We start from the raw sequence: 24,747 nt of genomic DNA on the forward strand, positions 1-24,747 counted from the left end.
CTGATGTGCAGGCCTACAATAATCTATCGTCCATTGATAATTTTTGGTGGGATTTTTCTATAGGAAAATCATCCCATTGTTGTTTGCAGGATTTTGTTGTGTCCATTTGAAAGTAATTCATCGTATGTAAGGTATTTTTAGATGTGTTAAAGCGCCATATAAATGCATATCCTTCCTTCTCAGGGGCAAATTTGAATAGATAGCTGAGCTTGCAGAAGGTCCTTTCAACACTCACTTTTACTGTCAGTTTCCCCATTCATTATTTAATAAATTCCAAGTAAGATATTTTACTAGCAGCTTGCATCTAACTAGTTGTGAATTTGATCACTCATTTTTGTTTTGATTAAACAGTAGATAAATTCTCTTGGCATTGGTCCTAAATTACATGAATAAAATTTCCCTAATACAAAAATTGCTAATGTATTCAATTCTCACAAATGGGAAATGGAGGATTCTGCAACAGGACAACTGGTGCCTGAAATATTAATCACAGTCCATTGATGATTTCTACATAATACAATAATGTCTGCAAAAGTTAAATCTGAACATTGCTTCAATAAGATATCAGTTTGGGCCTATCCATTCTGAGCCTCTTATCTACCGCAGTGAGATTCTGGCTTGGGTTCAAAGCTTTCTTCTCCTGCTACATAATTGAAACATTTCTCCAGTGCTTAAGAACAATTCAGAGAAGAATTCCAAAAACTGCAGTCTGCAGACTCTAGGAGTGAAGATGGGAGATTTTTAAATCAATCATATTTGTCTTGACGGCAACTATTAATGCTGGAACAAATGGAGCAATATTTCAAAAAGCTTAAAGCAGATTTATCAAAAAAATGCAAAATCCCACTATTTGTGATCTCAACTGACTTATAGTCAAAAATGCAGAATTTGTCGTCAAATTTAATAGAAATCACATTATATATTATTCCTGCCTTTTAATTATTCCAATCTTTAAAAAGCCTTTATGATTTCCATACAATGAGTTCATAATGTCAGCAAAAGCTATCTTAGTTAGCAATAAAGAATACTGACCACACACTACTTGTTCTACACTTATCTAATGTTTAATCCAAAATAGCAAAACCAGAAACACACTGCAATCCATACAGCAATCTGTAAATAAAAACAGGCAACCATGATATAGAATAATACAGCACAGAAGAGACCCTTCGGCCCACTGGGTCTGCACTGACCTGTCAACATTAATCCCACTTTCCAACACTTGGCCCATGTTTTGACTGTTTTGAAGTTTGTTTTAAAGGTTGTGAGGCTTCCCGCATCTTCCACCCTCTCAGACAGTAGGTTCCATATACCCACCACACCCTGATTGAAAAACATTTTTCCTCAAATCCCTTCTAAACCTCCTGTTTTTCACTATTCCAGCTGCCACTGCTCTGCTCAACCTACTTATATCTTCCTGTAACCTTCTTTCTTGGTATTAACCACCAATTTATTTATTTCAATCAAACCAAGCATAGAGCGAACTATACATCTATTAAGTCAGTTTCTTAACATTTCTTGAGCAGAGTCAATTTGGGAGCTTCTTTTCCTGGAATGCACCAGTCACCAGTTAATTATATATCCAAATGAGGAAAAAAATAATACAACAAGCAAAACCTATTCCAGCAAGGTAACATTGTATTTTAATGTAAAAACACAAATCGAGAGTTATATACAAGTACAAATATCAATCATATTACTGACAAATATCTTAAAATAAACAGAATCAACAATACACAGATGGAATTTGTCCAAAAACAATATTTTTAAATCCTCCTGAATTCAAACGTTAGTAAGATTTTGAACACCATAAATTAGCCCTGACAGTTTCTCCCAAACCTTCAATTTCAGTTTTTTTTAAAGCAATTCACTGTATTAAAGATAAACTATGGTATGCAACATATAGAAATGGTCACAATGATCTTATACATGCATTTGGAGAGATAACTCAAAGCAGTATGGCGGTATATGTGTTAGATTATGAACTGGTGCACCAAGCAATTCTTTTGATTGTAGACTTACACTGTCAATTCCCCACAGATTGAGTTCTGGATCTCAAGCAGGGTACATCAGGTATAAGTTCAGCAGCTACTAACAGGAAAGACAAGAAGAAAATCAAAGATAAATGGATTACTATTGTGTCAATGAGTTCAATCAAAAGTGGCCTTCCACTACGAAGGAAAACTGGAAGTGAGGCAATCCAGCTCAACCCAGCAGGGTAATGAAACGTTTGCAGAACAACAAACCAGCTCGGCGAGCCAAGCAACCTCAAGTGTGGCCTTTGTAGAGGCCAGGGAACAAACTGACCAGTAGGACTATTTATGGAGCACCATGATGCAGAAAAAAAGTTCTGTTTTATTTATTAATAATACATTTCATGAATCTGAATATCACTTTCAGTATCCAGCAAAGTGAAAATTCACTCGAATGGATGGAATTTGATGTCAGCAATGGAGTTCCTGACAGCTTGCTGAAAAACTGTGGGAACTCTAAAAGTACTCACAGGAGGCAACACAATTTCACAGCAATCACTCACTTGCCTTGGCATCATTGCATCAAATTAAGCAGGTGCAGGACAAAACTCCTGGCCACCAGTCTCCAGCCAATCAGAGGCAGGCAGCTGACTAATACCAGCACAGCCAACAGGAGAGTTGGCTAAAACTGTACAATACTCAGGTCTTCACCAGGAATCAGTGATGGAACCCTAGAGAACATGTAGGTGGGGTGGATCACAGCAAGTGTTCAGTGAAGAAGGGGGATCAATAGACCAGGTTGGGCGTTGGCTTCCTACAACGTTGGGTCCCTCAATCAAGAATGCCGAAGTTTTAGGAGCTCCCACAGTTCAATGGTAGTTAACTGGACAGCTATGCAACATTGCTATTCAACTGGTTCTGTGGCTGGCCCTCAAACATCTCAATTTTCTTGTAAAGAAGATTGCAGCCCTCCATAGTTTCCACTCAGAGCTTTATCAGGGTGGAATCCTGAATGCTGCAGGATCTTCAACCCCTCCCTCAAATCACCCCGCCCAGTCAAACAGCCTCTCTGCCTCCAAACTCACATTCCACTCCACCTACTGGAGAAAAGAAAGCACGAAACTCAACTTAATTGCTGTTAAAATTTACAACAGATTTTCAACAAATTGGCTCTTATACTATTGGTTGTGCATTCCTGCTAGAACAGACTCTAAATGCTGAAGACACTTGTGAGGGTGGTTCTTCCAAATTATGAGAACTTTCAAACTCCAACACAAACAAGTGCATCATGGCAATATGGGATATTCAAAAAGTTTGTTATTCCATGGAAATCCGTGTGATAATCGCTGGGATAATAAAATATAAATATAAATTTATAAACATGCTATAGCTGTTTTATAAAACATGAAACAGTATACATTTACCAATCAAGTTTGGGCCAATTTCAGGGAGCAAATCAAACAACATCCATAAGCTGCCCTCTACAGTGTATGAATATTGAACTATAAAATAAGGTAACAATCAACAAAACCCGGGCACAGGCAAACACAATGGCTTTGAGGGAGTGCCGACACAGACCGAAATGCATTTAATTGACAATGTAATGTGAGTAATCGAGATTGCTCTCAAATCAAATCATTTATGAGCTTAAGGGGGCAAACCTGACAGAACCAGTCAAAATAAATAATTCAAGGTTGTGCTAAAGAAAAATCTGATCAACTGTGCTATGCCATTTTATACAACAAGGAGTAAAACATCTTTTTAACTCAATTATTGACACCCATGGAGCTGAACAGAAAGAAAGACTCAGCTAAATGCTCAACCATGTTGACGATCAATGAATGCTACAAGTGCAGATGATTTCCTTGTACACATCAGCTTCAGTACCAACATCACTAGACAACACAAGCACAAATGTAACCTGAGGTTTTGAGTATTGTTCTTTCTCAGACTGGTAATGAGAACCATTATGCTAACAGGCAGTACTATCGTCATGTATTCATTTTAAAGATTCAAAATAGTTGAATATAGATCTTTACAGATCCCATTCTTTCACATGTAAAATGTAGTTTGTTTGGGTGACCCCTCCACATGCTTTCCATCATTTTTTTTTTCAAATACAGGGGAGGTGACGGCCTTGTGGTATTGTTACTGTTATTCCAGAAACCCAGGGAACATCCCAGGGGTATGGGTTCGAATCCCACCATGGCAGATGGTGGAATTTGAATTCAATTTTAAAAAAGTCTGGAAATAAGAGTCTGGTGATAACCACATTGCTGATTGCCAGAAAAACCCATCTGGTTCACTAAAGTTGTTTAGGGAAGGAAATGACTATCCTTACCTGATCTGGCTTACTTGTGACTCCAGACTCACAGCAATGTGGTTGACCCTGACCTGCCCTCTGGGCAATTAGGAATGGGCAGTAATTGCTGCCTAGCCAGCAATGCCCACATCTCTTGAATGAATAGAGGGGGAAAAGAAAATATTGTATCAGGTTAACTGCAAAGCCAAATTAAGCTATAACATGATGGATAGAAACAGCCTATTAAGATCATTTTATCTAAATTGCCTGATGTCCTGTGAGCCATCAATGAGTGTACTTTGCCTTCTTGCCATTTCACCTCTTTCCAAAATTGAAGGTTTGGATTTCAGCATTTGTGATTTTTAGTAACATATAAAATATAGTACAGAACAATGTTGTGGGGGTGAAAACCAGCACATTTACACCAGAAAGGCATTAACTCCACATTTATGGTATATAAATCTTGCATTAGCATTTGATGCAATCAACAGGTCATATAACACTTATATAGTACAAAAATTAAAAGGAGAACTATTATGAGCAATTCTTTCAATACAGCGAGTGCTTGTTTATTAGCAGACAGATAATTGAATAAATAACCTTTTTACTTTAATGAAATTATTTAAAATAAGTATGGTATTTGAATATGAGCATCCAATGGATTAAAGTGAAATACCTTCTTTAATTTAATAAAGCTTTTACCTTTTTCATTTAAAGGAATTTTGTACGATAATATTGCACCATCTAATTTTACCACATTAACTTGATTAGATAAGATATGAAGTATAATCTTCACACAGAATTTCAAATAGGGTCTATCTCATTACAAAGCTCAATTATCTCTTGGAAGTCTATCAATTTTGAACCTACACAGATTCCAATGCTTGTTGGCTGTATTTGTTAAAAATTGCCAACCGTGGACATGTTGATGTAACATGAACGTGGAACAAGTTTTAATGGAGGTACAACATGTTACCATCATAAGCGCAGATGTCATTAAACATAAATGTATCAGTAGTGTGTACATTTACAGTTTGTATTAAAGCTTGGGAAGATAATTCACTAATAGTGAGCTGGTTTTGGATAAAATTAACTGACTGCAAACATTATCCAATTAAGCAAAATTCTCCTGGAGTTCCTGATTTTTTGTTTTAAAAGAAGTAACTCTCAGTTCACAATATTCAGCAGGTCTAAAGCAATGATTGAATCTCTTGTCGTCATCTGCAGACACCTGAACACCGATGTATTCCAAAATTAGGTGGGAACCACTGTACAAGGCAAATGGTAGTCTTGGTCAAATGCCTAGGAAATGATAATGACAATATAATCCTGCTAGTTTTCACATCAGTAATGCAGAGACAAAATTCAAAGTATCTAATTATTCATCCTGATGCTGACGTTTACATGTCATTGTTCAGCATTCTTGGTCCACACTTGTGTTGATATGCACCCTACTTGAGAATACTCAGTACCATAATTCGGAGAGATAACATGCATGATTTTCTTCAACACAGTCAACACTTAACCAATAGGTACCATTACAATCCATTAGCAAGTAAAGCTAAGAAAGCACACAGTTGTTATGAAGCTGGTCCACAAGCTTAGTTATCGATTATAAATCCTGGATGCCCTTTTTGGGACAGTTTCATCAGTATCTAGGGAAGTCTTTCCACTTTCTTCCAGTCGCTTGACTTGCTGGCATAGATCAGATTTCAGAAAACGATTGTAACTGTCATATTTCATAAGAGTAAATATCTGAAAGATAAAAACATAATGCATCAATGACACAATGAAACAGCAGCACTTTTATCATCCATAGAGATATGTGATTCATTAAAGTGAAAGCTACTTCAAGTAGAAATTAAATTGCTTCTTGAATACTTCTTAGAAACTCAATTCCAAACTAGAAAAGAACAACTAGTACTCAACTGTTCAATTATAGCATTGCCAAGTGATACAATGCATTGATCTCTACCACTTCAATTTTCAATCTTTAATAAAATCTGTGCTCCATGGATCCTCAGCAGAGGTACACAGGGTTAACTTGTGGGGAAAAACTGCCATTTTCAAACAGCAAACCATAAGTATACAGTTTCCTTTAAACAGTAACTGCACAGAATTTCTATTTTCAGAAGTGGTTGAATCGAAGAACATGCTCTCGTTCCAATGTATATTTCTCTGACATTCTTTCCTATTACCAGACAGAAGGTGATCATTCCACATTTTCAGTTCTTCATTATATTTTGATGTAAAAGTTTTCATGTTTTATAAAATAATTATTTGAAGGGCAAGATTAAAACAAACTTTAGAATGGACAGAGAAAACTACCAAAAATAAGAAACAGAATAAAGCTCACAAAGAAATTAGTTGTATGACAGACTGCATTGGATAGGTAGCCATCTAAATAAAAACCTAAACAGGCTAAAATATAGAATAATTCCAGAAATCAGGAAAAATTTGCAAACTGGCTCCTTTATTTAGGCCACATAAATGGAAAACTGCAGGAGAATTTTGTCTTTTTTTAAAATATTCTGATCATTCGTTCCTAAATCACAGGGGTTAAAAATGTAAACATATTGTCAACTGAAGCACAGTATCAAAATCCAGTTAGATTTTCTGTTACTGTATGAATAATCACAGACTTGCACAGGGGAAAGATTCAAAGCTCTTCTACACCACTGCAAATCTTCATCATGATTGAGTGCATTAAACTTAAGGCAATAATAGTAGCACTAAGTGAAATACATGAGACAAACAAGGGAAAATAACAAGGAACATTCAATGGAAGTAGAAACAAAAACAGAAATTGCTGGAAAAACACAGCAGGTCTGGCAGCATCTGTGGAGAGAAATCAGAGTTTAATGTTTCGAGTCCAGTGGCCATTCTTCAGAACGTGTTCTGATACATGCATTGGAGCAGAATGTTGCGGTCAACTCCATCAAAAACAGCAGGCAGATCAAGAAGGTTTATAAGATCATGTGACTTTGGTTAAGAGACATTTCAGTACAGAAACGGGGACAGAACTCGGGTTCAAAAGAGGAGTTCCAAGGAACATGAGTATATACTAGGGAGTGAGGAGTGATAGCAGGTTCAAGGATTTTGCATAGAAACCACAGGCCCTTGATAGGAGGTAAATTCAGAGTGAGGGTAGAGGGAACCTTAGAGGAGATTTATTCTGGTAGTCAAAGTCAAGGGAAGGCAGTAGCAGAGGCAGCTAAATATACTACCATGACCTTTGTAATAAAAAGGTTCATGAGTTGTTGCACTTATTGTTGGAGGTTAGAATGAAGGAGGCAGTGTAACAGACAATAGGTGCAGGAGTAGGCCATTCCACCCTTCGAGCCAGCACCACCATTCATTATGATCATGGCTGATCTTCCACAATCAGTATCTTGTTCCTGCCTTATCCCTATAACCCTTGATTCCACATGTAGAATAGTTTCAGAATAGAGTTAGTTGTGGAGAAAGAGAAACCAGGCTATCTTTGCTTTCCTGAATGGTCTTTGAACTGTGGTCAGTTTTAGTGATTGAAGGCATAGCTGATACTGCCTTACGTGATTGATCTAGATCTCTATTTTCTTTATTCATTGAGAGGATGTGAACATTGCTGGCTATACCAAGATTTATTGCCCATCCCTAACTGTTCAGTGGGTAGTTCAGTGTCGAACATAATCCTATGAGTATGGAGTTACATATAGGCCAGACCAGGTAAGATTAGCAAATTCCTCCCCTAAAGCAAATTGTGAACCTGATGGATATTTATGATAATCAACAGCAGTTACACAGTTTCCATCAGACTAGCTTTTTAATTTCAGATTTTTATTGAATTTAAATTTCACCATCTGCCTTGACAGGATTCACAACTATGCCTCCAGAGCATCAGCCTGACTTTCTGGATTACTAGGCCATCGTCTCCCCATTTATCTAGTGGTGAATGGTTAAACCAATTATTCAACAAACACATTTGATTCTGCACCCTTGAATGAAAGGCAGGTGGTTTGTCCATGTGCAAATACCAGGGGCCAGTTAGGATGGGAACAGTGGTAGGACAAGGGACAAGAGCATTTAAGGCAGCAAGCTGGTGTGATTAAACAAGGTTATAACTGCCAAGATGTCAAATTGAATTAAGGGTGATGAAGCAGATAGGAGGAAATTTGACAGTACAGAGCTAAGTGACTTGGGGAGGAGTTATTATCCAGGGTATATTAAAGAAAGAAGTGGGCTTGGAAGGCGGGGGATGATGGGGAATATGGACAGACAGTGAATATAAGAGATTGACCAGAGTTTGCCTCAACAGCATAGTAACAATAAGGGCAGCTGTGGACGACAAAACCCAGGGTAGCTCTGCAAATGGGTAGGGGATTTTATAAGAACAAAACAGTTTCTACAGGAAAGGAAGGTGCTGTAAACTCAAAAGTGAAGGAGGAAAATGATTTGAGGCTACTGGACAGTTGAGGAGATTGAAATCAGAGATAATGATAAGTTGCTCAGTGCACAGGCTGAAAGGAAGAATGCAGTGAGGATATCTTGTGAGAAATTTGGAGAAATATTTGATGGATGGATATCAGAGGTAGGTTCTTTACTCAGAGTGTAGTAAGGGCGTGGAATGCCCTGCCTGCAACAGTAGCAGACTCGCCAACTTTAAGGCATTTAAATGCATACGGATAATAATGGAATAGTGTAGGTTAGATGGGCTTCAGTTTGGTTTCACAGGCCGGCGCAACATCGAGGGCCGAAGGGCCTGTACTGCGCTGTAATGTTCTATGTTCTATGTTATTGTGTCAAATGAATGTCTACCCAATATATAATCATTACATGGATGGCAAGGGCTTTAAAAGAAATTAATAGTGGTCTACAAGGAGAGTTTACAGGGTCAGAGCTGGAGGCATTTGTGTTTGCACCAAGAGAAACGTTAACTCCAGTCTTACAGAGTAGTTCTTTTCAAACATTTGATTTTCAGAAGGTATTTAGATGTGGAGATTTCCTTCTTCAATTTAATGTTTTAGTTGAAATATAATATCTTGTGTAGTGCTCCACAACAGCCAAGTGCTCCATTTGCTACAGTTGCTTACATGGGAAAAGGAATTATAAATCCTGAAAGTGGCTTCATTGCTTTCAATACTTGATTACCTCTCAACACAAAATATTTCAACTGCAATTCAGCATACATCAGCAGTTCAGTGCTGGTTGACAGCATTGCCTAAGAAAAAATACAATAGCCTTTGAAAGAATTCGAATGCTGAATTAATGTGCTTGTAAAATAATGTAACCCGGCTTCAAATTCTAAGGTATTTCACTTTTAATTCATACAAATATTCTAGCTGACTGGATTACTGGCTAGAAAGGCCAATATAGGCATAAACACTGTCCTGTGAGGAGAGATTTTTGTTCTGCTTTTTAATTCACTCCTGGGACATGGATGTTACTGGCTGGCCAGCGTTTATTGCCTGTCCCTAGTTGTCCTTGAGAAAGTGGTGGTGAAATGCCTTCTTGAATCATTTCTGTCCACGTGCTTTAGGTTGAGCCATGATGCCCTGGGGGACGTTATTCCAGGATTTTGACCTGGCCACAGTGAAGTAACAGTGATATATTTCCAAGTCAGGATGGTGAGTGGCTTTGAGGGGAATTTGCAGGTGGTGATGTTCCCATTTGTCTGATGCCCTTGTCTTTATAGATGGAAGTGGTTGTGGGTTAGAAAGGTGCTGCCTAAGAAGCTTTGGTGAATTTCGACAGAGCATCTTGTAGATAGTACAAGGAGTGGATGCTTGAGGATGTGGTGCTGATCAAGAAGGCTCCTTTGTCCTCAATGGTGTCAAGCTACTCGAGTGTTGTTACAGCTGCACCCATATAGACAAGTGAGGGCTGGTTTGACTGAGCCTGTATGCATTAGAGTTTAGAAGGATGAGATGTATCTGTTAAAAAAACTTCAAACTTCTCACAGGGCTAGGCAAACTAGATGTAGGAAGGATGTTTATCCAGGCTGGCAAGTCTAGAACCAGAGCTCAAAGTCTCAGTGTGAAAGATAGGCTATTCAGGACTAAGATGTGCAAAATATTCTTCACTCAAAGGGTAGTGAAATTGCTGAATTCACTACCATGGAAAACTGTGAAAAACAAGTCACTGAATATATTTAAGAAAGAGATTGAGATTAAAGTTATCACGGGGTATTGGGAAAAAGCAGGAAAAAGGCACTGAGAGAGAGGATCGGTCATTGTCATATTGAATGGCAAAACATGCTTGAAGGGCTAAATGGCATATTCCTGCTCTTAGTTTCTATGTTTCTATATAACGTTAAATACTTATTACAGAACAATAAATTAAACAGAAGGACAGTCACTCCCCCAGACACAAACTGTATGGTTTAGAATGGTTATAAAATTAATTTTGATCCTTCAAATACATAGTTCTTAAATGAGTTCAGATCCACTGCCATAAACAGACGCCAGACTGATCAATAATAACTGGAGCTTTATGATATTTTGAAGTAGTTATGTCTCTTCCCCATTGGTCTTCCAGTGCTCATATGGTTCCTTTATCAAAAGGACAGAGGACTCTTCACAGTCCACTGAATAACTGACTGCTGATAATATGCAACAACGTGAACAGGTTTTGAGAGTTCATTCAGGGACTCTCATCAGCCACGGTAAGACAGGGAATTCAGCTGAACTCCTTGGGCAGTCGTATAAATGATGCTCCTCCTGTCAAACTCTAATGAAGTTTTCCATCAATGGCAATGGAGGGACAAGTTTGAATTCTACCACATACTGGCACATGATGAGGTAATAAAATGTTTAAGAAAGACTTCGAGATTTGTGGTTGAAATGACTTGATATTTATTTTACCATACCCTGCAATTATATAAGGGAAAAAATTCTAACTATAAATGATCTATTCTATAAAACAAAGTAAAATTACAAGAGTACTATGTCCTTTGAGATACAATAAAGTAGTCCATCCGAAGGATATACGACTGTCAATCTGACTGCTATTGATAAACAATCAAAACTAGGAGTGCAAGTGTAAAGCCTGACTGGGTATGTTAAACATACTGTTTTTATGTAACTACGATCTATACATATCTCTAGCTCTATACAAGCATGAAGAGAAATTTGTTTAACTATTTGCATAAACTTCCATTATAAACAAATAGCAACTGATGTCAATGCAATTAAATGGGGGGAAAAATCTACATATCAGAACAGAAACAAACAAGATCAGACACACAAGCCAGATTGATTTTAAAATATAAACGTCGCAATTTTTGTACTTGATTTTTAAAAAAATTAATCGAAACTAAAATAATGCATAAAAATGTGTGGTTCAACACACAGGGAACTACAGGTGCTATGCAAAATAGCATTAATCATTAATCATGATCTTTGAAATTAGAGTGCAAAATTAAAGTTTCCAAAGAATGGAATCAAATCACGTGAGATTGACCGATGATCAATGGGACTGAGTTTTTGGTCTTAATGAATTTGTTCCTTGTATTAAAAAAAACGTATCTAGTTACATTAGAAAAGAAATGTCACAGAGTCAGCTTTGCATGTTTAAACTGAAATAATTGTCATTTTCTGTTTTGGTCTTTATATGGTTTTGTTATAGGGAGGAGCTATGATGTGGGACAAGAAACTGAGAGAAACCTATCAAACAGCCCGAGGGGCTTAGGCAAAAAGAAAATATCGGGCAAAGGAAAAATTCAACAGTGGTCATAAGATTTTGGGAGAGCATAGTAGAGAAAGCAAGCAGAGAAGCTCCTCTACAGTGCCTTTTCATTTTCCATTATCAGCCTTACATCAAGCCAATGAATCTAGTGGTATTTGCAACCACTCCTCTGGGCATTCTGTCACAAGAGCCTGTCCTCAGATTTGGAGACTGTGATTAGTGTCTGATCATTGGGCTGCTCCTAAACACAGAATCCAAAATCATCTGGGCATCCTGTGTTTAACCATTTATAATATTATAATCATTCCTAAACAACTGTTAACACAAGCATATAGCAACCAACAGACCAAAATGCCAGAGACTGAAAAGCAGTCGATTTGCCTTTCAACCCCAATATTGTAATTAAAGATTTTTGAGGTAGACTTAACGTGTAGTGCAATAAAAACTTTCAAAAATGATCTATCCAGAAAAATGAACATGAAATATGTTACCTGATCTTGCAGTTTTTGAAACATGAATGGATGTGGTTGTGCCAACATGTTCTCACTGATACGAGACTGTCCCTCCACATTTACCTGTGTTGCGGCCTTACTGCAGAGAAAGGTTTTGTAGATTTGTCGTGCCTTACCATGAAGCTTCATCAATAGAACAAAGAGTATTCAAGGAATAATATATTAGTATTAGGCCTAAAATAATTAGAATAATAGCTAAAATTCAAACATGTTAAGAATGTTGTCCCTACAATATAGTACAATATACAATGCTGTATTTTCATTATTCTAGTTTTCTTTAATTTTGTGATGTACATCTTGGTGAGGCATGAGATTTCTATCTTAATAAGCAAAGGTAACAGAACCAAATTGTTCTATGAAGAGGTATAAGTTTACAAAAAAAAATTATTTTAATTGCAATCATCCAAAAACAAAGGTGGAATATCCAAGTATATAATTAGAAATTTGAGTTTAAACATGAAATAACTGGTGGTATCATGAAAGTATATCAAGGCAACTACAAAAGACTGCACATTTTAACCTGTTTATGGCACCTGACTCATAATAACGTACTAAGCGAAGATTGTGATACCTTTCTAGGACAATGGTTACAGATTTACTGAGTTCAGCATAATCTGAGATGCAGAAACGCTCAGGGTCTTTGCATGAAGTATACAACCTTAAAGGAGATAAACTCAAAGATATGAAGATGTGGAACGTGTGGGTTGGGAAACTTCATTCAACAATGTTTTACGGAGCAAAATGTGAAACTCCTCTAAAGGCATAGTGCTGAACATATTGATTATGATATACAGAGTTAAAACAGGCAAACCTAGACCAAAATGAATCTTAAATCACTGAACAAATTAATCTGCAACAAAATATTAAAGAGAGAACTCTAGAAATCCTGCAATGGAGAAACAGAAGGGGTTCACTCAGATGAATGGCTTATGCACCAACATGTTAGTGAATACAGTGATCAGAAATGCAAAGAGGAACCTTGATGAAAGCACAGACGTGGACACAAAACATAGCACTAAGAAATGTTAGCAAGAAAGAAACAATCAGGAAAATGACATGAATTAAAAAAAACATAAATGAAACTGAAACCAAGAATTAATATACAAAACAGGTGATTTCCTCAAAGTATTTACTGGAATTGGCATGCACTACCAAACTGGAAAAATCCAAATAAAATTAGTGGTAGATATAAATGAGACATCCTAGACAAAAAGAACACAAAATTAATAAAGATTCAGCAAAAGACATTATCCACTGCTAAGCAACACAAAGGGAGAAATCTGTGAAGAACTGATTCCTGTCAGTGAGTCCTCGTTGAATATTGCCAATTTTCCAAAAAAGTGAAAAAGTAGTTCTAGACCCTTATAAAAATATTTGTCTTACCCTGCACAATAATGGAATTAATCAAAGTAAAACTGAAGAGTATAGGTGGCTGCTAGTGATAATGACCTATATGGACAGTACTGATCTAGTATGCAGAAGCTACATCAGAGGATGAAACTTAGGACTGATCAATCCTCTTGTTATTTTTGATGAACTGATTCCAAGCAGTTATTAAATATGTACGATGATTTGACAAGCTTCATATGAAATGCCATTGGTTTAGCTCAAAGTAGTGGTAATTCTGTATACAAATTTGGAAGTGATACAAATTTTGGACGAATAGAAAGCATTAGTGGAAAACGTACATGGCATGGAAAATCTAAGATAATAAAGTGTGGAGCTGGATGAACACAGCAGGCCAAGCAGCATCTCAGGAGCACAAAATTTTAACCTCACTGCGAAGCCTCTTCCAGGGATGCCTAACCTGAAGAAGTTACCCTCCTCCCTCCGGACCAACCTCAGGAGCTTTTGTGCTCCTGAGATGCTGCTTGGCCTGCTGTGTTCATCCAGCTCCACACTTTGTTATCTTGGATTCTCCAGCATCTGCAGTTCCCATTATCTCTGACAGCATGGAAAATGTTGATTCAGAAGATTATTTCAAATAGATGATAAAAACAAATCAAGGAAAAATGGCTTAAATGTAGTAGGTGAAATCAATTCTAAATCAGCATTTATGTTCTTCAAATTAAAAGTGACCAACACATGACATAGACTCCCGATCACAGAGTGGAGACAGAAACTAGAATTATGTAAGGAATTATTTCTTTCTCTAATTGGTAATTCTGGAAAGAAGAACTGTAATAAACCAAGACACTTTCCTCGTCCAGACATAACTTGTGATTGTAAAACTAATATCAGACTTGTCCTCTATGAGTCTACTGCAAGAGTTTAATTTGAAGATTATACAGGAATTTTCATGTTTATAAAGTTTGGGATGTTGTATAGAACTTTAATTAAGCCACATTTGGAATACTGCAGACAGTTCTGGTCACCACATTACAAGGAAAATGTGGACAGGGTACAGAAACAATTTACCAGGATGTTGCCTGGAGGGTATTAGTTATGAAGGGAGATTGGACAAACTTCATTTGCTTCCACTCAAACGTCAAAGGATGAAGGGCATGATTGGAGGGCAAAGGATTAAAGCTTACAAAATTATGAGAGGCACGGGTAGAGTGGATAGTCGGCATCTTTCTCCCAGGGTGGAAATGCCAATTACTAGGGGACATGGGTTTAAAGTAAAAGGGTGTAAGTTTCAAAGAGATGTGACAGGCAAGTTTTTTTTTACACACAGGGTGATATATGCCTGGAATGCACCACCAGAGGAGATGGTGGAAGAAGATACAATAGCAACATTTAAGATGTATTTTCACAGATACATGAACAGACAGGCAATAGGAATATAAAGGCCAAATGGAGGTAAAGCATTTTTAGTTTAGAAAGGCTTCATGCGTCAGCACAGTCACGGTGGGCTGAAGGGTCTACTCCTGTGCTGCACTATTCTTTGTACTTTGTTAATACGAGAGAATGGTATATTTCACTTGTTCTCACAAGCAAACTCTCTCATTGTTGTTTTCCTTTCATATCCTGCCTGAATACTCACCTTCAGCACAATATACCCTACAGCTTTAATGCAAATTTCTCTAGCTTTCATCTCAGTCACTCTTTGGCATTTCTGACTAAAGTCGATATAATGCCAAAGCACAAGCAGTTACGTGCTGTGTGTCCATTCCCTGGCAGTGTTAAATGATGTTTGTGCATTTACTGGAATTTAAAACTGACGAGCCTCGATTTTTATACAATAAGACATTTATCATGCCGTGTTAAATCTTCCCCACTGGGAAGATGACTTTACATTTCAGTTTTCATGGTTATATAACTTAATTCTTTGAATGCAAGACCATTTCCATACATCTGAGTTCAAGGGTGAAATTTAATAAGTAATAACTTTTAAAAAATTGATATCTGTTATTAGTATTAATATAAACAAAACTTGGGCTTTTAAAGTCATGAAAGGAGATATGCAATATTGAGAATGATATACAAAATTCTCTGCAGGAACCAGGGTAGGGATCTCCCATGGATACTGCTACAATCTACTGTGAAGGACTGCGCAATCAGATCTGATCAGTCTATGACAAAAAAAATGGAGCCTACTTGCGGGTAACAAAAAGTAAGTATATTTATGAAAATTTTCAGTTATGATAAGGGGAAACACATTGGTCTATCACATTTGGGTACATTGCATTACCCTTATACAAACCTCAGAGCAAGCTCCTGATTCCATCTGGGTTACTGGCCATAGGTAACAGGTGAAGGTGAAGCATTTTGTTCCACACAGCAAGAAATAAGTCAGACAGCTGCATTGATATGCTGCAATGACTCAAATGTAGCACATAGATGGTCTCTTGATCAGTGAGTACTTGGTGAGGATCAGTGGGCAAGGAATAACTAGCAGTGAGGAAATCTTTAGTTGTAAAAAGGCATGTTTCCTGGGATATATGAATGCGTTCAATCATATGAACCTTGTGTTAATAAAATGGACATCAGCAACCAAGGACTACCAAACTGGGATTTAAAAAAACAGGATATTTGCTTTCTGGAACTTTTGAAGTATGATAATGGTTAACATTTATATATCCATGATACATAAATAGTGTTCAAAAATCCATTTTATTCTGGAAATGCAAACATATAGGCCAGTTTCATGTTGTCGTTGCAACTTGCCCAGTTCCAATGCTGATATTTGAATAATATTTTTACAGCAAAATTAATTGAAGACATTACATAGATTTACATGTCCATACAACAGTAACAGAAAAAAAATCTATGAATCCATCAATAAAGCCAAGTGAGAAGTATTTACCAGCTGCTTGTCTTGAATATTCTTGAACTCCTCACATGCCAACCAGAACAAAACATTTTCCTCACTAAATTCACGCCTTAGAAAATCCTGTGAAGAGAGGCAATCTATTACCTATACTGCTCAGAGGTATCGAAAACTAAACAGAATTAGGATTAAAAATTAGCCATTAAACCCCACAAGAATGGAGAATTGGGTGTTAATGTCAAGGTGTCCCAGCTTTTAATTGCATGATCATTATAATGGCTAACAAGAGCAATCCCTTGGCCTGTTTTCGAATCTATATACTTGTTAAGACTCCTTTAGTAGCTTCAGAAAATTTACCTGAAACATTATGGAAATAAATATATTTTGGACTCCACAAAGAATCACAAAATCTCGTGACAGAGTAAATTTCTTTTGATTCAAAATCACTTAATTTGAATGATCAGGTAACTGGAATTTCCTTCAGTGTTAAACTTCTATTTTAATTAAATTGCTATGCAATGACCTAAGAGTATTGAAAAGCCTGCATATTCTTTATGTGATTTTTCTTTAAAACAAAAGTGGAGTGGGGCTATTCTGAAAGAGGGTTAATTGGTTTCCTGATTATGGCATCTTCAGGTTCCAAGAAATACCCATGTGATGTGCAGTTGCCATGGAAATAAACAGCAGAGAAGCAAAGGGTAAGTAGAAAGTTAATTGGAATGATGCTGGCTTAGCCTGTGTTTTCTGCTTGGCAGTTCAGATCACATTGCCAATTTGTGTAAAGAGTGAACAAGCAAGATTCACTCTCAATGGAACAGTTTTCTCTGTCAGTCTTTGAACAGGTTCTAGTGCTGAAGTGAGTCTCTGAGAATAAAGCATATTATCTATGTTAAACAATTAGAAAGAGCTGAAGACAGAGAGGGCAACAAGTTAAAGACTGGACAAGACCAATTGCTGTTGTTTCAGTATTGCCAGAGCCCACTATCTGTGGAAATCAGAGAAAGAAGTCTCGAGAGATTGTGTACCATCAGGCCTGTCATGATCCAAATGAGAGGTGACTCGTATTCATGCACCTTGTCAGTGGTAACTACTTTCAGGGATTTTGGATGGAATATGGCTGCTGCTGAATGCATATCAGGGGCTGAAATGATTGAGTGAGAAATGAGGGATCCTAGGCCAAACTGGAAAGACTGAGTGATTGCAGATAGTTCCACATTTGTGTGGAAAGTATTGCAAGTGTCTGAAGCTACACCTTTTGTAATTCGCTCATGGGACATAGACAGTCCTAGCTGGCCAGCATTTACTTGCTGACCCTAGTTGCCTCGACAAGTTGGCGATGAGCTGCTTTCCTGAATCACTGCAGTCCACGTGTTATAGGTAGACCCACAGTGCTGTGAGGGAGGAAATTTCAGAGACAGAACCATTAAAAGAAACAGTGATACATTCCCAAGTCAGGATGGTTGAACAGCTTGGAGGGGTACTTGAAGTTGGTGGTGTCCCCATGTACCTGCTGCCTTTGTCCTTGTAGATGAAAGTGGTCTTGGATTTGGAAGGTGCTGTTGAAGGATCCTTGGTGAATTTCAGCAATGCAGCTAGTACACACTGCTGCTACTGATCATTGAGATGGAGGGAGTGGATGCTTTGGGATGTGGTGCTTTGCCCTGGTGATGTCGAACTTCTTGAATGCTGTTGGAGCTGCATCCATCCAGGCAGGTGGGGTGTATTCCATCACACTCCCGACTTGTGCGTTGTAGATGGTGGACAGATTTTGGAGAATCAGAAGTGAGTTTCTGCAACATTCCCAGCCTCCGACCTGCGCTTCTAACCCCTGTATTGATATGGCAAATCCAGTTGAGTTTCTGTCAATGGTATCACCAGGCATGTTGACAGTGGAGAACCTAGTTATGGTAATACCACTGAATGTCAAGGGACAGTGGTTAGATTGCCTCTTCTCGACGTGGTCATCACCTGACATTTATGTAACACAAATTTTACTTGCCACTTGTCAGCCCAAATCTGGATACTGTCCAGATTTTATTGCATTTGAATACGCCTGCTTCTGGATTTTGCAATCATCAGCAAATATCAATACTTCTGACCTTATGATGGAAGGAGGGTCATTGATGAAGCAGCTAAAGATATTTGGGCCTAAGACACTACACTGGCGTACTTCTGCAGAGATGTTCTGCGGCTGAGATGACTGACCTCCAACACCACCATCTTCCTATATGCCAGGTACGATTCCAACCAGCAGAGAGTTTTAACCCTGACACCAACTGATTTCACTTTTACTACTTGATACCACACTCAGTCAAATGTGTCCTTTATGCCAAGGGTTGTCACTTTTACTGCACCTCTAGAATTCCACACTTTTATCCATGTTTGAGCCAAAACTGTAATGAAACCAGGAGCTCAGTGACCCTGGCAGAACCCAAACTTGGTGTCAGTGAACGGGTTATTGCTGAAATTGCTTAAAGTTAGCATACAGCTGCAGCAGGCAGTAAATGAAGGCCAGCATACAGTTTGCCTTACTGCAAGAGGATGAGTGCAGTAGAATAGGGATGTCTTGTTGCAATTATACAAGACATTGGTGAGGCTACACCTGGAGTATTGTCTGTAGTTTTGGCCTCCTTATTCAATGAAGGATGTTCTTGGTAGAGAGGGAGTGCAGCGAAGGCTTACCAAATTAATTGCTGGAATGGCGGGACTGATGTATAAGCAGAGATTCAGTTGGTTAGGATCATATTCGCTAGAATTTTAGAATGAGGGGAGAGTCTCAAATCCATTAAAATTCTAAAAGGACCAGACAGATTAGATGCAGAAAGGATGTTCCCAACAATGGGGGAAAAAATGAATTATGATCCCTGGTTCTGAGGATAAGGGGTAAACCTATTTATGACTGAGATGAGGAGAAATTTCTTCAACCAGAGATTGGTCAGCCTGTGGAATTCACTACAACAAGAGTGGTTGAGACCAAAACATTAAATATTTTCAAGAAGGAAGTTGGTTTTGCCACAAGAGCTAAATCTATCAAGGGATACAGGGGAGGGTGGGATTAGGATATTGGGCCCGTTGAGCAGCCAGGATCATATTAAACGGCAGAGCAGGCTTGAGGGGTCGAATAGTCCACTTCTGCTCCCACCTTTTATGTTTGTGGACAAATACAGAATACAAAACATGCCGTCTATCGATCTGTTGTGATCTTTATCCCAAAGGCATGCATAATCATTAGTTAACTGTTCAGCAATTTGGTCACACCGCAGATTAGGCGTGTTGAGGGAGATAGCGAATGGGTGACCAAAAGGCAGAGGAAGAGCAGGAAGGCAGTGCAGGTGTCCCCTGCGGTCATCTCCCTCCAAAACAGGTATTCCGTTTTGAATACTGTTGGGGGAGATGGCTCACCAGCGGAAGGCAGCAGTAGCCAGGTTCACGGCACCATGGCTGGATCTGCTGTACAGAAGGGCGGGAAAAAGAGTGGAAGGGCGATAGTCATTGGGGATTCAATTGTAAGGGGAGTAGATAGGCGGTTTGCGGTCAAAAACGGGACTCCCGAATGGTATGTTGCCTCCCAGGTGCATGGGTCAGGGATGTCTCCGATCGGCTGCAGAACATTCTGAAGGGGGAGGGCAAACAGCCAGTTGTCGTGGTGCATATAGGCACCAACGATATAGGCAGAAAACGGGATGAGGTCCTACAAGCAGCATTTAGGGAGTTAAGAGACAAGTTAAAGAGTAGGACCTCAAAGGTAGTAATCTCAGGATTGCTACCAGTGCCATGTGCTAGTCAGTGCAGAAATGAAAGAATAGCTAGGATGATTGTGTGGCTTGAGAGATGGTGTAGGAGGGAGGGGTTCAGATTTTTGGGACATTGGAACTGGTTCTGGGGAAGGTGGGACTATTACAAATTGGACGGTCTACACCTGAACCGGACTGGAACCAATGTCCTTGGGGGTGCTTTTGCTAATGTTGTGGGGCAGGGTTTAAACTAATATGGCAGGGGGATGGGAACCAAATATTGGACAGAAAAGAGGTAGAAACGAAAGCCTGTAGGGAACTACATAATAGAGTCAGTGTGACTAAAGGGGATAGTAGTCGGGGAGCAGATGATGAACACAAAGGGACAGGTGGTCTGAGGTACATTTGTTTTAATGCGAGAAGTGTAGTAGACAAGGCAGATGAGCTTAGGGCTTGGATCGGTACCTGGAGGTATGATGTTATTGCTATTACTAAGACTTGGTTGAGGGAAGGGCATGACTGGCAACCAGTTGTCCCAGGATATTGATGCTTCAGGCGGGATAGAGAGGGAGGTAAAAGGGGTGGAGGAGTTGCAGTAATGGTCAAAGACAATATCACAGCTGCACTGAAGGAGGGCCCCATGGAGGACTCAAGCAGTGAAGCAATATGGGTAGAACTCAGAAATAGGAAGGATGCAGTAACAATGATGGAGCTATACTACAGGCCTCCCAACAGCGAGCGTGAGATAGAGGTACAAATATGTAAACACATAATGGAAAGGTGTAGGAGAAACAGGGTGGTGGTGATGGGAGATTTTAATTTTCCCAACATTGACTGGGGTTCATTCACTGTTAGGGGTCAAGACAGAGCAGAATTTGTAAGGTGTGTCTAGGAGGGTTTTCTAGAGCAGTATGTATGTAGTCCAACTCGGGAAAGGGCCATACTGGACCTGGTGCAGGGGAAATAAACCCGGCCAGGTGGTTGATATTACAGTAGGGGACTACTTTGGAAATAGCGACCAAATTTCCGTAAGTTTTAGAATACTCATGGACAAGGATAGGAGTGGTCCTAAAGGAAGAGTACTCAACTGGGGGAAGGCCGCCTATACCAAGATTCGGCAGGATCTGAGGAATGTAGATTGGGAGAGACTGTTTGAAGGTAAATCCACATTTGATATGTGGGGGGCTTTTAAGGAGAGGTTGATTACCGTGCAGGGGAGACATGTTCCTGTGAAAATGAGGAATAGAAAAGGCAAGATTAGGGAGCCATGGATGACAGGTGAAATTGTGAGACTAGCCAAGAGAAAAAAGGAAGTATACATGAGGTCTAGGCGACTGAAGACAGACGAAGCTTTGCAAGAATATCTGGAATGTAGAGCGAATCTGAAAAAAGGGATTAAGAGGGCTAAGAGTGGACATGAGATATTGCTGGCAAACATGGTTAAGGAAAATCCCAAAGCCTTTTATTCATTTATAAAGAGCAAGAGGGTAACTAGAGAAAGGATTGGCACACTTAAGGACAAAGAAGGAAAGTTATGTGCTGAGTCAGAGAAAATGGGTGACATTCTTAATGAGTACTTTGCATCGGTATTCACCAAGGAGAGGGACATGACGGATGTTGAGGTTAGGGATAGATGTTTGCTTAGTCTAGGTCAAGTTGACATAAGGAAGGAGGAAGTGTTAGGTATCCTAAAAGACATTAAGGTGGACAAATCCCCAGGTCCGGATGGGATCTATCCCAGGTTGCTGAGGAAAGCGAGAGAGGAAATAGCCGGGGCCCTAAAAGATATCTTTGCAGTGTCCTTGGACACGGGTGAGGTCCCGGAGGACTGGAGACTTGTTAATGTTGTCCCCTTGTTTAAAAAGGGCAGCAAGGATAATCCAGGTAATTATCGATCAGTGAGCCTGACGTCAGTGGTAGGGAAGCTACTGGAGAAGCTACTGAGGGATAGGATCTATTCCAATTTGGAAGAAAAAGGGTTATCAGTGATAGGCAACATGGTTTTGTGCAGGGAGGGTCATGTCTTACCAACTTAATAGAATTCTTTGAGGACGTGACAAAGTTGATTGATGAGGGAAAGGCTGTAGATGTCATATACATGGACTTCAGTAAGGTGTTTGATAAGGTTCCCCGTGGCAGGCTGATGGAGAAAGTGAAGCCACATGGGGTCCAGGGTGTGCTAGCTGGATGGATAAAAAACTGGCTGGGCAACAGGGGACAGAGGGTAGTAGTAGAAGGGAGTTTCTCAAATCGGAGACCTGTGACCAGTGGTGTTCCACAGGGATCTGTGCTGGGACCACTGTTTTTGATATATGTAAATGATTTGGAGGAAGGTGTAGGTGGTCTGATCAGCAAGTTTGCTGATGATGCTAAGATTGGTGGAGTAGCTGATAGTGAAGGGGACTGTCAGAAATTACAGCAGAATATAGATAGACTGGAGAGTTGGGCAGATAAATGGCAGATGGAGTTCAATCCGGGCAAATGCGAGGTGATGCATTTTGGAAGATCAAATTCAAGGGCGAACTATACAGTAAATGGAAAAGTCCTAGGGAAAATTGATGAACAGAGAGATCTGGATGTTCAGGTCCATTGTTCCCTGAAGGTGACAACGCAGGTCAATAGAGTGGTCAAGAAGGCATATGGCATGCTTTCCTTCACTGGGTGGGGTATTGAGTACAAGAGTTGGCAGGTCATGTTGCAGTTGTATAGGACTTTGGTTCGGCCACATTTGGAGTACTATGTACAGTTCTGGTCGCCACATTACCAAAAGGATGTGGATGCTTTGGAGAGGGTGCAGAGGAGGTTCACCAGGATGTTGCCTGGTATGGAGGGTGCTAGCTATGAAGAGAGGTTGAATAGATTAGGATTATTTTCATTAGAAAGACGGAGATTGAGGGGGGACCTGATTGAGGTCTATAAAATCATGAGGGGTATAGACAAGGTGGACAGCAAAAAGCTTTTTCCCAGAGTGGGGGACTCAATTACTAGCGGTCATGAGTTCAAAGTGAGAGGAGGAAAGTTTAAGGGAGATACGCGTGGAAAGTTCTTTACACAGAGGGTGGTGGGCGCCTGGAATGCATTGCCAGCGGAGGTGGTAGACGCAGACACGTTAGCGTCTTTTCAGATATATTTGGACAGGTAAATGGATGGGCAGGGAGCAAATGGACACAGACCCTTAGAAAATAGATGACAGGTTAGACAGAGGATCTTGATCAGCGCAGGCTTGGAGGGCCGAAGGGCCTGTTCCTGTGCTGTAGGTTTCTTTGTTCTTTGTATATACAGACAGCAAATCACAATCACATCCTAGAGTTTGACCATTATATATGATTTTAAAGACAATATCAGAGATGAAACTGTTCAGACATAGTCACATCTGTAGACAGCTACCAAATGTATCTGGTACATAAATATCTGAAGACAACTGCACACCCAACCAATATCCACATAAAATTATATAAGAGAGCCAAGATTGCTGGGCCTGAAGTGGAACCAAAGGTAAAGGCAAAGTTGGTATTTTCATTTCATTTTGGATTTTGCTTTTATACTTGCTCCCATTTAAATATTTGTCAAACACAGAAATATCCCTCTACTTTCTTTATTTTGTGAGACATACAGCTAAAAATGTACTTTTGTGGACTGGCTGCCTCCTTAACAGGATATAAAAAGAAATGACAGTAGGGAGTGGTTCACAATAATAATCATGCCAGTTAAGACTCTCAAGCTCTAGGGGGGTATGAAAATTGTTTTGTCCATACTTGCATAGCATTGTAGGTGGCTTCTCATTCCAACTGGAAGGAAAACCCCAAGGCAAAGGAAGGCCCACAGAAACAAAGTTAAGACCTAATAACTGAGATTCTAAAAAATCATCCATCCATACAAGTTCACGATTAACCAAGTTCAACAAGAATTCATAGTGCACTGAAATTGATACTTTAGAACTTAAGAAACAAATGTTTTCTACCATCCGTTTTCAAAATTACACCTTGCAGAAATCCAACACTTCTATAACAAAAAGCCACAAAAACTCTCTATAGCACAGTGTTAAAGGGAAAATCTCACATTAACAAATTCCAAACATAACACTGAAAAAATACAACAACAAACCTGAAATCAGACTAAATCATAACACAAAGCAAATTTGGGGCTAAACTTTTAAACACCACGGAGGGCAGATGCCTAAATTCATATCACTTGCCAAAGCAGTTTGTCAATCCAGGGAAATTAAGGTCTATTGTTGGAGACCAACTGGCTATAATCTCCATAGAGACCTATCACTTTTATTTTAATAAAGATATTTGATCAAACAAAGATATCAAGTTTTAAGAATTTGAACCCCTACAGTGTGGAA

At 39.1% G+C, this 24,747-nt stretch overlaps 1 protein-coding gene across 1 annotated transcript in view; it reads right to left on the minus strand.

Annotated features, from left to right (window-relative positions):
- Window positions 1–1,628: 1,628 nt before the first annotated feature.
- Window positions 1,629–24,747, minus strand: part of LOC125461835 (regulator of G-protein signaling 10-like) — a 35,020-nt gene continuing 11,901 nt past the window's right edge. The window contains exons 3-5 of the mRNA XM_048551103.2: window positions 16,702–16,788; window positions 12,432–12,575; window positions 1,629–6,030 (exon numbers count right to left, since the gene is read on the minus strand). Of these exons, the coding sequence (XP_048407060.1) occupies window positions 5,881–6,030; window positions 12,432–12,575; window positions 16,702–16,788 (381 nt within the window). The 3' untranslated portion in view covers window positions 1,629–5,880. The remainder of the gene's footprint in view (window positions 6,031–12,431; window positions 12,576–16,701; window positions 16,789–24,747) is intronic.

The sequence above is a fragment of the Stegostoma tigrinum genome, chromosome 20 (genome assembly GCF_030684315.1).
Source record: "Stegostoma tigrinum isolate sSteTig4 chromosome 20, sSteTig4.hap1, whole genome shotgun sequence".
NCBI classification, from domain to species: domain Eukaryota; kingdom Metazoa; phylum Chordata; class Chondrichthyes; order Orectolobiformes; family Stegostomatidae; genus Stegostoma; species Stegostoma tigrinum.